Genomic DNA, 14,907 nt, shown 5'->3' on the forward strand with positions numbered 1-14,907 from the left:
AATCCCAGCAATGATTACTTTAGTTTTTTCTGTAAAGCAATTGACAATTCATTATGTACGAAAAGGATTATGCTCTCTGAATTAGCTAAAGTGTATGATCCCCTCGGTTTTGTTGCACCTACGATTTTTCTCGCTAAAAACTTAATCCAACAACTTTGGATATCGAAAACTGATTGGGATGAAACACCGCCTCCTGACATTACCCGTGTCTGGCAACAATATACTTCAGAACTACCGTTACTCTCGGAGTTGAAAATTCCACGCCTTATTATTCCACCTGAGGTCTCTAGTTACGAGATCCATGGGTTCTGTGACGCCAGTGAGAGGGGATACGCATGTGTCATTTATTTAAGAGCGCTGAATAATTTTTCGATTTCTACTAATTTTTTATGTGCAAAATCCAAACTTGCGCCTTTGAAGAGGATAACTATTCCTCGTCTCGAACTGTGCGCTGCAGTCTTACTCAGCAAATTGATGAAATATACTGTCAAAATTTTGGAATCGACCATACATATAAAGCGAGTGGTCTCTTGGTCAGATTCGCAAATCGTACTTCACTGGCTGAACGGCGAATCTACTCGTTGGAAACCGTTCGTGGCCAATCGTGTATCTTTCATACAAACTAATTTACCTCAAAATTCATGGTATTATATTAATACAGATAATAATCCCGCAGACATCGCTTCTCGAGGCGTACTACCGTCTCATCTTCTCTCGGTAAGTTGGTGGTTCACCGGTCCACCACTGTTGCAAGAACGTGAGATATCAAGTTTCATTCCAACCTCTTCCTTTTCATATCCTACGGAGGAGCAACGTAAATTAGTTCTGTTGAATGTCCCCAATGATGAAAATTTGGTTGACAGTTTACTGGACAGATTCTCGTCATTCAATACCTTGTTACGTGTTACAGCGTATGTTCTGCGATTTATAAATAATGTAAGGAATCGGTCCAACAAATTTACTGATCGTCTGTCTTCCAGTGAGATGTACTCCGCTCTTTTGTTGATTGTCAAGTTCACCCAACATAAATATTTTGCGCAAGAATATGAAAGCAGAAGGTTTTCGTTTCCTCTTCGAAAGTTGCACGCATTCATTGATTCCGAGGGTGTTTTACGAGTAGGAGGACGCATCAAACACGCTCACCTGCCACATGATGCGAAGTTTCCGATGCTCTTGCCGCGACAGAGCCGCTTAACTTCTTTGATCATAGATCATTACCATAAAACCTATTTGCATGCGGGGTGCCGCACCACCCAATACTTAATTTCTCAAAAATTCTGGATTCTAGCTAGCAAACGTGCCATTAATTCAGTAATTTCAAAATGCTTTCGTTGCTGGAAAATAGCTCCTAAACCGTATCAACCCCCTATGGCTTCACTACCGAAAAGTCGAGTTACGCAAGCTAAAGCTTTTCTTAATTCTGCTGTTGACTTCGGAGGTCCTTATTACATAACTTTGACCCGTCATCGTGGTGTCAAAGCTTGCAAAGCTTATATATGTGTTTTTGTATGCCTTGTTACGAAAGCTGTGCATTTAGAGTTAGCTAGCGATTTATCATCTGAAACGTTTCTTTCTGCCTTGCAGCGTTTCATTGCAAGAAGAGGAAGAATTCAAACAATTTTTTGTGATAACGCCACAAACTTCGTTGGAGCAAGTAAACAATTAAAGCTGATGCAAACTGCAGCTCAACAAGAATCTATAAATTTTAAGTTTTCACCACCCTCTGGTCCCCATTTCAACGGACTAGCTGAAGCTGGTATCAAATCCGTGAAACTCCATCTAACGAAAGTAATTGGTGACCAAATTCTTTCGTACGAAGAGTTCAACACCATTTTGACGTTGGTCGAATCCAGTTTGAATTCGCGTCCACTGACACCACTGTCCTCAGATATTGAAAGTATTGATATTTTGACGCCTGGACACTTTCTCATGATGGAACCGCCATCTGCAGTTCCCACTCCAGAGTTTTCTGATTTACCCTTGAACCGTTTATCTAGATGGCAACTTCTGCAACGCATTCATCATGATTTTTGGCGTCGTTGGCGCCAAGAATATTTACATACGCTGCAGCAGCGTACCAAGTGGCTGGATCCACTATCACCTCCTAAAATTGGCACGGTGGTGTTGATAAAAGATAATAATGTTCCGCCGGGCAAATGGAATTTAGGTAAAATCCTTGATTTACACCCTGGTGACGATAAGGTTGCTCGCGTCGCCACCATTAAAACCTCTACAGGTTTACTAAAACGACCACTTGTGAAACTTTGCCCACTTCCCAGTGAGCAATCCTAATAAAAAAAATAATTGCATCAAATTTGGTATTTTGTTTATAGGTTATTTCTGCGTGAATTATTTCGTTTTTTTTTGTATCAAATGATTCGCTCTCTACGCATCTGCGATCAACGATCATATATTTTTTTTTTTTTTTCTCACTCAAGTTTAAATAATTTTTCCAATATGTATGTTTAAAATTCATTCTTCATTTTCCCGGGGCAGGATGTTGGGGAAAAGACTTGGATCTCAAAATACGCGTTATTCCATGTGGTATCAGGAATCTAATTCGTTACTCCCCCCTCATCAAGAAGACAATTAGTTAGTAATGAATGACATTTCGCACAATCGACATATATACTGCTGCTTAATCGCTTATCGCTACGTTTTTAGTATTTCTTCGCTATTTTTCAAAACTACTTATTTTCACTGTGACTATAGTGAAAGTGCTGTGTACACTAAGAATTCAACAGTTCTGTATTGCTGACTTCAAGAAGAGCTCAATCGATCGTTGGCACTGGCAAAATTGGAGCTACAACATCCAGGTGAGGTTTCTGATACCGCCGCTTTTTCGTTAATACAGTCCATTTTATCTCAACAACTTAAGAGCTATCATTTTCGCCAACAGTGATAAAATAACGATTGCTATGTTGAAGAAATTACCTAGAAAAGGTATAACTGCTCTCACAAATATTGCAAACGGTATAATGAGGACTGAACACTATCCGGAGAAGTGGAAAACTGCAGAAGTCATAGTGTTCAACAAACCAGGCAAAGATAAAAAATTCCCCCAAAACTACAGGCCGATAAGTTTATTGTCCGCCCTAGGAAAAGTAGTAGAAAGAGTAATCGCTAGAAGGCTTACAGAAGAAACTGAAAATCTGAATCTCGTTCGAGCAGAGCAATTCGGATTCAGAAGAGATCACTCAACAGAACAGCAATTACTGAGACTCACAGAATACATAACAGAAGGATTCTAAAATAAACAAGCAACAGGTCTTGTACTACTAGATGTCGCCAGAGCATTCGACAGAGTATGGCATGGAGGATTGATTTACAAAATGAGATATGCTGGATATTCAATCAAACTGTGCAAGTTGATTAGGAATTATTTGAGGAACAGAAGATTCTACGTGAAAGTGGAAGGAGAAAACTCCATAACCAGATATATGGAAGCAAGGGTGCCTCAAGGGTCCGTACTTGGGCCGTTATTGTATAACATATATATTCACGATATACCAAAATCTCCAAGGACTATGCTGACACTATATGCCGACGACACGGGAATCGCAATGCGACATCGCAAGCCAGAAATCATAGAAGGAATATTACAAGAAGCTATAGATGAAATAAATGAATGGTGTATTAAATGGAAAATAAAGCTCAACGGACAAAAGAGCCAAGCGATATTACTGCAAAAGAGGAGACTGAGAACTACAACAAATCTAGAGGTAGATGGAGAAGAAATCGAATGGAAAAACGAAGCGAAATATTTAGGTATCACCCTAGACAAAGGTCTAACTTGGAGAAGCCATATCAAACAAGCCGTTTACAAAACCAAGGCAGCGATGAATATGCTCTACCCGCTGATAGGTAGAAAGAGCCACATGTCAAATGAGACAAAATTGAAAATAATCAAAGCCGTTGCTAGACCGCAACTGACTTACGGATCAGGTGCTTGGGGATTCGCGGCAAAGAGCCATATACAAAGAATTTAGTCAACAGAAAACAAACTACTACGATATGCCATAGATGCACCTTGGTTTGTCAGGAACAAACAGATATATCGAGATTTGAAGTGGAAAACCATCACCGAATTTATGAAGAGGAAAGCTGAAAAGTTATTCGAAACAGCGAAGGAACATCCAAATGAAGAACTCAGGAGACTAGTGGACTACGATCCGGAGGAAGACAGAGGAAGAATGAGAATTTACAAAAGGAGACCGCGAGATAAATTGAGGAGAGATTAAAATGAGTACGGAAACTCATTAAAACTATACTAAGAAGAGATATCCGAAATGGACGAACATGAAAACCCTAGCACGTCAATGTGCAAGAAGAAATTAACCGATCCTGGGATAAATGGTTTATAGGCAATGCCCGGAACCAATGTAAAGCAGGTTAGGTTTAGTGGGTCGCGAACTCAGGAGAGTGAGTAACCCCAGAGTGTTCCCTAGAAATGGGTTCCTCTGGGCGAGAGATAGAGTCCCGTGTTTTCACGGTCGCAGATTCCCCCTGCTATAAAAAAAAAGTTCAGTTCAACGCTGCTCTCAAAGATCCTAAAGAGATACCCGCCTTTTTCACCTCAGGGATTACCCACCTTCTTCCAAAAAATTATATATTAGACCACCCACAAAACTATAGACCGATTACCTGTCTACCGATTGTATACAAAATTTTAACCGGAATTATAAAAGACAAAATGAATCATCACCTAAAAAAACATAAATTATTAGCATGGCAGCAAAACGGATGTAAAAGCGGGTCGAAGGGAAGTAAGGAATGGTTAGTTCTGGATTCGGTTGTCACTAATCATGCACGTGTCAAGAAAAGAAATAACTCAGCTGCTTGGATAGACTATCAGAAAGCGTATGATTCGGTGCCACATACGTGGCTGATCGAAATTTTGAAGATCTATAAAATAAATAAAAATCTGATACATTTTCTCGAAGTTGTGATGGATGCTTGGGAAACTTTTCTCAATGTTGATGTGGAAGGGGTACAGTATTTCACTGAAGGTATCAGGATCCGAAGAGGGATATTCCAGGGTGACGGTTTTGCATGGCTTTGAATCCGCTCAGCAACATTTTGGAAGAACGCACTTATGGTTACAAAATTATCAATAGACCAATCCAAAAATTCTCACATCTCTTATATATAGACGACCTTAAGATATTCGCTGCAAGAACTGAACAACTCATAGCCCTTCTAGAACTTGTGGCAGCGTTCAGCAAGGCTATCCGTATGAAATTCGAAGTTGAGAAGTGTGCTTATATTTACGTTAAAGCGGGAAAAGTTCAGGGGGCCGAAAATATAACCCTTCTAGATGACAGCCAATTCCAGCCTTTGCCAGGAAATCGAAAGTACAAATATCTTGGTGTACACCAGACTCTCAGCATTAATCATGCAGAAAATAAAATTTTGTTCCAAAAGTCGCTGGAGAGAAGACTGAGGTTGGTTCTGAGGTCAAAACTCTATACCTGGGCGAAAGTTAGGGCAATAAATAGCTGGGTGATACCAACAATAACATATAGCTTTGGTATAATTAAATGGAGCCAAACGGATCTGGATAATTTGGACAGATTGATAAGAACGTCACTAACAAAGAACCGCCTTCATCACCCGAATGCATCTAACAATAGGCTATACTTACCTCGTAATAGGGGGGGAAGAGGACTGAGGAATCTCAAAGAAACACACAACAAAGAATGCAAGGAGCTTTTTACTTATCTGAAATCGAGAGTTCATCCAACTTACTCGGCGATCTTCTTTTGGACTTCACGTTGACTCCCTTGAGGTTGGCAAATCAAGAACCACCTGTAACAGAGAACAAAAATTACCACTCTGAGATTGAAGGCGACTGGAAGAGTAAGGAACTGCACGGACGATACGCAGCAGCACTTAATAGCCCAGATGTGGACAAAGAATTATAAGTACTATTTCTCACTAGAGGAATACTCACAATGGAAACAGAAGGTTTTGCAGTGGCCATACAGGATCAGGTTATTTCGACAAGAAATTACAGACGATACATATTGCATCAGGAGATAGCATCCGACCGGTGCAGACTTTGCCGAGAGAAAACGGAAACCATCCAGCACCTCTCGTCGGGATGTACCTACCTGGCGCCGCGTGATCACAAGAAGAGGCATGATGATGTTGCAAAGGTTTTCCACCAAGCTATATGTAAGAAATACAAATTTATTAATAAAGATGAGCCCTATTATAAATATAATCCCAAAGACTATATGGAAAATTCAACAGCTAAAATATACTGGGATAAAATTATAATAACTGACCGTGAGATAGGATATAACAAACCTGATATTTTTGTGATAGACAAGGGAGAAAAGAAAGCAAGAATTATTGATGTAACCATCCCATGTGACCACAATATAAGCGAGGCAAGAAATCAAAAGATCAGTAAATACATCGACTTATCTTTCGAAATAAAAGCAATCTACCAGCTAAACCAAGTCACTATATATCCTTTGATAATATCTGCAAATGGTCTTGTCGAACGTCACCTGAAACAAGAATTAATTAAATTAGGAATAGAGGAAACACAAAATGTAATACTCACCGCCCAGAAAGCCGCCATATTGGGAACTTTTAGAACGGTCCGAAGGGTACTCACACATGACTGAACCGTCCCAGCGAGCACAAACATCCCTGGGATGCTTTGGGATGTTTCGAAAATGTTGGCATGAGGATGTTTCTTTGAAACGTAATATGCACTTCCCAAAGAGGTCTCCGAAGGCTATTGGAAATCTTTATTTGTTCTGATCTGTGCCATCTGTGGCATTTCTTCGACTACCTACTGAGAGGTACTGTCGTGTTGAAAATAATGTAAACGTGTGGATATCTTCTCTTGGCGTCGCATAGTTTGCCTTGGGAGGTTTATTCCAAATAAACAATTTGCCGCCATTTCTACTTTCTTCGTAGTTTGGACTGTGGATTGTTCGGAGTTGAAAGTTGATTGGTGATTTGTATAATATTAACTACTTCTGTGTTGGTTTTGATTGTGAATTTAGGATCGATCTCTTCATAGTAACCAAATACAATTAATAAGTAAGTATTACATGAATTAAATGTATAGTATAATGTTCAGAAACATACATATAACCTCAAAAGAATCCACGCTGCGTGGTTAATATTATTTGTGTATTTGGGACTAGGTATAAGAGATCATTGTATTTTGGTTGGAATAATCGAATGGTATATGGAAGGTTATTATAATTATTCAAGAAATAACTTTATAGAGTTTAAAGCCATATCATCGAGGATTTCAACATATTTCGATAATCTATCTAGGCCGTTGATAATTCCCAGAATATTTTGTAAGACTACTCTTCCGACGATGATAATAATCATTCATCACTTGTGAATCACAAAATAATTCAAATTGTCCCAGAAAAGTTCTTGTTTTTGAAAATTCCTTCGAATTGTTGTATTGTATCTTTAAATACAAGTACAAATAAATAAATAAATAAAATCGTTTCGCAAATCAACCTGGTCAGGAGCTATACAACTCAAATCTTCCAGATCCTTTCATGCGGCTATTTTCTCTGTTATTTTAATTGGAAAAAATCATCTTAACCTTCATATATTTTGTGAATTAATTGTTTGAATTGTTTTTATTTTGTAGATGTGATCCATAAAAAATTCCAAATCACTAGGAAAGTATTCGAACTCTATGCCAAAGATTGGTTAAGGCATATTGGGCAGAGGAGGAGGGACGATAAAATGAAGGGAAAATAAATTTTTCATAAATTTTTTTTCATTTTCCTTTTCGGTACATCTAAAATTATAATCGGTTTGTTTTCTATTATTTCTGTTTTTTTATGTTAAATGTGATATTTCTCTTTGGTTATTTATGTTTGTTTTATTGAATGTGATATATTTTTTTGTTTATTCTCCCTTTCTGTAGTATAATATTTATCAATTGTTTTTTGTTGTTCAATTCTTTACGTGAGATGTGATTTCTTTTCCTTTTGTACCTGTTGAAGTATCATTAAAATATTTTTATTCTTATATAGTATTTTGAACTTTGTAGTTCATTTGAAATTGAATGTGGTATCCTCAAACATTCAAATGAAAGAAAAAAGGCCTCACAAAAGAATTTCATATAAAGTCTTACAAACAGCGATTTCGTGTGCGCAAAGAGCTTTAGAAATGTTCTACTGTGTACATGAAAAGGCTATCAAAAAAACTTCTGAGTAGTTCTTTTTGTGACATCCCAGGGACATCCATATAATAGCCGCCTGCGGCGGACATTGGCTGTTCTATAAAAGTTCTATTCATGTATAAACAAAACATCGCAGTGGATGTTCAATGTCTCGAAATCTCTTACTTTTAACATCTCTGAGATGTTTTTGTGCTCGCTGGGGTTGATGAAATATCCCGATTCATTTATGCCAAACCAGGAAGTTCCTGTGGAAAATAAATAATAATAACAATAACAATAATAATAACTTGATACTTTGCCGAACTGGAAGGAACAGATCCTCTTCATCGAATAGCACCTTCCCGACTCAATACATACAAGAAACTGTCACTCATAATCGACATCTTGAATAAGGACGTTTTACCTGAGTACCTACAGAATGGAAGTTCATTGGAATATCTTCATCTTGTTTTTTACTGTGCAGCGCTGACGACAGGCCCGGATCTACGATTTTTTCTGACCGGGGCAAAAATTCATGATGGCCCCCCCCCCCCCCCCTTCTAAGGTTCGTAGGAAAAATCTAATTGCATATTCGTCATCGCTTTCAACCCGAGTTATTTTTTTCACTTGTTCGAGGTCGTATAGATTATGCAATTAGATTTTTCCTAAGATGAGTACTTTGGGAAAAAAATCACTCTTATTTTTTTCCCATTGATCCATCAAAAGATATTTTTTCTCATTCATTATTCCTTTAAAAGTTATTCTTTTCCCAAAATACTCCCAAAAATTGCATATTCGTAATCTACGACCTCGAATTAGTAAAAAAAATGACTCGGGTTGCCATCGTTCGAAAAATAAAAAAGTTTGTATTTACAAGAATGTCGTTTGCAACCCGCCCTCGTCTATCGTTTTTACCCGCGCTTCATGAACGAAATTATTCCGAACAAAAATTTAGTTTTTTAGCTATACATATGTCGACCCGGATCATTTTACATATTAATTCAAGGTCGAAGATCACGAATATGCAATTAGATTTTTGGAGGATCAGTATTTTGAGAAATAAATCACTTTTAGTGCAAAATTTCGGAAATATTGGTCAACTTTGAGGAGCTGTAGCAGCTAGAAAAAAGGCACTAGTAATATGCTGTTTTTTTAGTGATGAATTGGTTCTTTGCAAATATAAAAAACCACACTTCATTCATCTATCACGAACAGTTCAGATCTTATGAATTTTTCCGCGAAGGTCCGAAATTTCCGATTTTCCATCGACCATAACTTGAAAAATGATTTTTTTTTAAATATCTGTTTGCATATTCGTGTTCTACGCCCTCGAATTAGTGTACAGAATGAATTCGGTTTTGATCGGAGACCAAAAATATTCTTCAAAAAATCGCCCACTCTGTATATATTTCATTTTGTGAAAACATTTTAAAACACTCAATTTCGTGAAACTTTTGTAAAAGACATTTTTTTGTACCTCTCTTAGTAACAAAGTTAAAGGGGGGCTCATATTATGGTGAAAAACTCGGTACATCTATGGAAAATTTGAAAAAATTTCATTCTTACCGATTTACACCAAAATTGATATTTTTACTAAGGCATAGATTACGAATATGCAAACAGAATTATGCTGAAAGGATTCGTTTTTAAGTTATGGTCTATAGAAAATCGGAAATTTTGGCCCTTAGTTCCAGATGAGAAGGCCATGAGTCGACAGGCAAAGAAATTACTGCTGGACGCAGTGTGAACATATCAGTTCTTTCAACCTTTTTCACCCAAGTGTGGCGGTCATTCGTAGATGACTGAATAATATGCAGTTAATTGATCCCTCATTGATTTTAAAGATTTTAGGCATAGTGATGGTTAATCATGTTTCCATTCTACACTTTCCATTTTAGAACTAGGAAATTAATTTCTTCCGAGAAAATTAAAAGTAAAAAAAATTTCCCCTCTGGTTGATTTTGGCGCCCCCTTGAGCTGGCGCCCGGGGCAAGCGCCCCGCTTGCCCCCCCCAAGATCCGGGCCTGGCTGACGAGAGCTAAACGAAATAATAAAAGCATTGTAGGAAGTGGAAAACCCGATGGAATGTCAATAAAAGGAGCCATCAAGTATGGATATCTTCACGTCTGTAAACTCGACCCCAGCCTGAAACCGGAGGCTTTGGTTGAACATCTCAACACCAATGGTTTCAATAACATAATATGTGAAAAATTGGAATCCAAGAGACCAGAAGAATACTCCTCTTTTAAGTTAACTGTACCTGCTCAGAATTTCGAAGAAATCAAGAACCCTGCTTTATGGCCAGAAGGTAGTAGAATAAACCATTTTTTATTCCGTCTCACCAGGAGCAAATCAATAAATCTAAAAAAGAAATTATAATTCTTCATCAAAATGTTCAGTCGTTGAGAAACTGTATTTTAAGGTTAGAACAACTTGTAAACAATAATAACGCATATTTTTTAGCTGTCACGGAGCACTGGCAGAGTACTGCGGAACTGGAGGCACTTGCAATCGATGGTTTCAAATTGGCATCTAAATACTGTAGACCGATAAACTGTCATGGTGAATGCGCAGTTTATTGTAGAGATGGAATCGTGTACAAGGAACGTTTTGATTTCGTGAATATCAGCATCCCGTACGTATTTGAGTGTTCTGCGATTGAAACAACTATAAACAATGTACAGTTAACAATAATTTCTATATATCGACCAAATAGCTATCCCAGATGTGATATCAATTTGTTTTTTGAAAAACTTTACCATCTTCTTGAAAAACTCACTAATTCCAATAGTCATTATATAATAGCTGGAGATTTTAATATAAACATACTTGCCAATACCTCTGAAACTCAAAAATTTATATCAATTCTCGAAGGCTTTGGTGCAAGTCTTTCAGTTCATGAACCAACCCGGATTACATCCAACTCTGCTACTTGTATCGACAATTTTATAACGAATTTAAACAGTTATGATGCCATTGTTGTTCCATCCCATATATCAGATCATACATCCCAGTTATTGTCTTTTCCTGTTGGTGAAGCTGATTTTAAATCCGTCCCAAAGCAAATTCGCCTGATTAATGTAATAATCTGTAATAATTTTTGGAACGTTTGTCTATGGAAGATTGGGACGATCTTTCTGTCTACCGGAACATTGCGGATGTTGATCTTGTGTGGAATATCTTTTTCAATAGATATAAGACCATATTCGATACTTCATTTCCGCTTGTCATGGTGAGGAAGGGGTCGTCACAAAAGAAATATATAGATAAATCACCTGAAGTAAGAGAGCTCAAAAATCGATTGGATTGTATGCATACCATTTGTCAATCACGCCCAGAATTCAACAGTCTACCGCAGTACAAAGAAATTATATGACGAGTGCATCAAATCAAATAAGAAAAAATTCTTGAGTGAAAAAATTGCAAATGCCAAAAATAAATCCAAGGTAGTTTGGCAAACGATCAACCGAGTAACTGGCAAAAAAACCCGGAATGATACTGAGAAGCTAAAGTCTGATGAGCCACAAGCACTTGCTAATGCTTTCAATAAGCACTTTATAAATGTTCCTGCCTCCCTCGGTACTCAGAATTCTACTCACTATTTCAATGCTTCAGATACCAGACCTCTTCGCTACAATGAAAGGTCTTTTTTCCTTTTTGAAATTACAGCAGATGAGGTCATCAGGACTGCGAAGGCTATGGAAAACAAAGGTTCTTTTGGATATGAAGGAATACCCATGACAGTTATCAAGAGGTCAATTGAAGTTGTTGCGAGACCGGTAGCTCATATAATGTATATGGCATTCAAAGAGGGTGTCTTCCCAGAATCTCTCAAGATAGCTGTTGTAAAACCATTCTATAAGAAAGGGAATAGAGATGATCTTGATAATTATCGTCCGATAAGTCTGCTTACTTCATTTTCAAAATTATTCGAAAAGGTTCTGGTGAGTAGCCTTCTGAACTTTTTTCATAAATCTCATATTTTTTCTAAATTTCAACATGGATTTTTGAAGACAAGGAGCACGGAAACCGCTATATTTGAACTGACGAGATCGATTCTTAGAGCACTGGAGGGCGGTGAGATTTCGGCGGGGCTATTCCTCGACTTCTCCAAAGCTTTTGACTGCGTCATCCATGACATATTAATTGATAAACTTTACAGCTACGGTATCAGAGATAAACAACTTGATCTGATTAGGAGCTATCTGGAGGGTAGAGTCCAGAGAGTATCCATGGAGATCGATGGTGCTATCTTCATTTCGGACGATGAAATCTTGCGCTTTGGGGTACCTCAGGGGAGTATCGCGGGACCATTATTTTTTCTGGTTTATATAAATGACCTGCCAGAGTACATTTTCATCGAGGAGCCCATTATGATGAACGCAATTTTTCAAGTAAATGCAATTGACGGAGAGGAAGGGAACCGCTATATGATAGAAGAAAAGGAGGATGGCGAAGACGTAGTCCTGCGTATGCGGATGATACTAATATATTGGTTGCGGCTACCAACATATCTGAGGTAGTTGAAGTATCACAAAGAAAATTTTCTAAAATCACGAACTGGTGTCAAAGGAATCAAATCAGCTTGAACCTGAATAAAACTGAATGTTTAATATTCTGCACCTCACACAACAGAATACAAAAGCCAGAGAGTGTCGATCTTCTGGGACATAATATTAAAGTTAACCAGAATACCAATTTTCTCGGTATTATATTAGACGAAAATCTCAACTGGCACAATCATATTGATGCACTCCAACGAAGACTAAATTCAGTTCTTTACACTCTTCGAATGTTAAAACAGCAGACTGACTTTGAGTTGCTTAAAACTGTATACTTCTCTAATTTCCAGTCAATCATGGGCTATGGAATCATCGTGTGGGGAAACAGTTCTGATGTTTCTAGAATATTCGTGATTCAAAAAAGGGCTTTAAGAACTATGCTGAGTTTATCCTCCAGAACATCCTGCCGAGGAATATTCAAAAGAGAAGGCATCCTAACAGTAACTGCACTGTATATATATCGAACTCTCCATTATTTTGAAAAATATTTGAATCTAAATATGACCAGGCGCATACACTCATTCCATGTTCCGAGGTGCTCTCTCACGCTAACATAAAGAAACGTAGAATACATGAGCCTTGTTTTGTACAACAAGTTGCCCAAAAAATATCAAATAGCAGATATAAAAAAATTCAAAAAAGTTGTTCAAAAACTACTTGTTGATTTGGAACCATATTGTATGAGTGAATATTTGAGTCATAGTTTTCTTGTGTGAACATCTCTGTTTTTTTTTTTCTCTTGCTTTCGACTTGTTTTCTCTTCAAAATTGTATTTTTGATCATGAAAATAAATATTATTATTATTATTATGACTTTAGCCTTGCGGCTTTCACACTCCTCTCCAGAGGAAAATTCACTTATCCCAGATATCTCAGATATCAAAAGGATTAAGCTCTGTTGGAGCCCTTTCCAGGTTTTCGGGCTCGTGGTGGTGATCGGGTCCGGGTCGCTCCTCGCCTCCCTGCTGTAGGTTGGATTCCTGCTCCACCCGCACTTCCTGTCGGAGTAGACGGTGTTCCTCTGCATTCCCCATGTACTTGCGTACAGTTCTCGCCGTTCCGAGCAGTACCGCCTTCTGCATGACTCTATAGATATTTTCGTCCAACTGAAGTTTCCTCAAGTTCTCTAGTAGTTTCTTCGGTATCAGGCCTGTAGATGAAATGACAATAGGGATGGTCTTAATATCTTTCAGCTTCCACTGTCTTCTGGTCTGTTCCTCGAGATCTCTGTATTTTGAAATTTTTTCAGTGTGCCTATCTTGAAGATTGGTATTATTTGGAATTGCCACGTCGATGAATAGTGCTCTGTCCTCATCCTTATTGAGCAATATGAGGTCTGGTCTATTGTGGGTTATTTTTTGGTCTGTGAGAACCGTGCGATCCCAGTAGAGCTTGTGATGTTCGTTTTCCAGCACAGCATCCGGATGGTAATTGTAATAAGGAACCTTTTTCGAAGTTAGAAGTTGGTGTTTTAGTGCCAATTCTTGGTGAAGAATCTTGGCAACACCATCATGTCTATTTTTGTACTCCGTGCCCGCGAACTTCTGACATCCCCCGATGATGTGCTGGATAGTTTCATGTGTCGCACAGCCATAACGACAGCTATCGTCCGCCACTGAGGCATCCTTGGCGATGTACTTCATGTAATTTCTTGTTGGAATCACCTGATCCTGGATGGCGAGCCTGAAGCCCTCTGTCTCAGGAAACAACCTTCCGGAAGTCAACCAGTAGTTCGACGCAGATATGTCGACGTAATCATGGTTGACCTCGTTCTGGTGCCTCCCATGCAAAGGTTTGCCAATCAGTTTCTGCATTTTACTTTCTGCAGAGTGTTCGACGGTTTCCAAGTGATCCTGTTGTAGCTTTAATGGTGTAGAACTATCAGCAACACAAACTACTCGATGGAGTTCTGACGAAGCTGCCTTGCTCAAGAAATATTTTCGAAGTCCTTCAATTTCCTGGGACATACGGTTGGACAAATCAACAATTCCTCTACCCCCAAGATGTCGTAGCAGCTCTGTCCGTTCTATTGAGCTTTTAGGGTGATGTTTATTGTGTTTAGTCAGCATCGTCCTTATTTTTCTCTGTAAAGCTGCTAAATCGGTGGTCGTCCAAGAGATAATACCAAATGAATAGCTCAGCGCCGAGCAAGCGTAGGTGTTAATCGCTTTTATCAGATTCTTGCTGT

At 38.3% G+C, this 14,907-nt stretch overlaps 2 protein-coding genes across 2 annotated transcripts; both read left to right on the top strand.

The window, feature by feature from the left end:
• The first annotated feature begins 1,368 nt into the window (after positions 1–1,368).
• LOC123313234 lies at positions 1,369–2,292 on the top strand. Its single transcript, XM_044898006.1, has one exon. It carries the CDS (start codon positions 1,369–1,371, stop codon positions 2,290–2,292), a length of 924 nt encoding a protein of 307 aa, XP_044753941.1.
• Positions 2,293–10,219: 7,927 nt separating this feature from the next.
• Positions 10,220–12,681, top strand: LOC123313237. Its single transcript, XM_044898013.1, has 4 exons — positions 10,220–10,466; positions 10,622–11,248; positions 11,828–12,102; positions 12,172–12,681. Exons 1-4 carry the CDS (start codon positions 10,244–10,246, stop codon positions 12,679–12,681), a joined length of 1,635 nt encoding a protein of 544 aa, XP_044753948.1. The 5' UTR covers positions 10,220–10,243.
• Positions 12,682–14,907: the final 2,226 nt, after the last annotated feature.

Source organism: Coccinella septempunctata, chromosome 5 (assembly GCF_907165205.1).
Source record: "Coccinella septempunctata chromosome 5, icCocSept1.1, whole genome shotgun sequence".
Lineage (NCBI taxonomy): Eukaryota > Metazoa > Arthropoda > Insecta > Coleoptera > Coccinellidae > Coccinella > Coccinella septempunctata.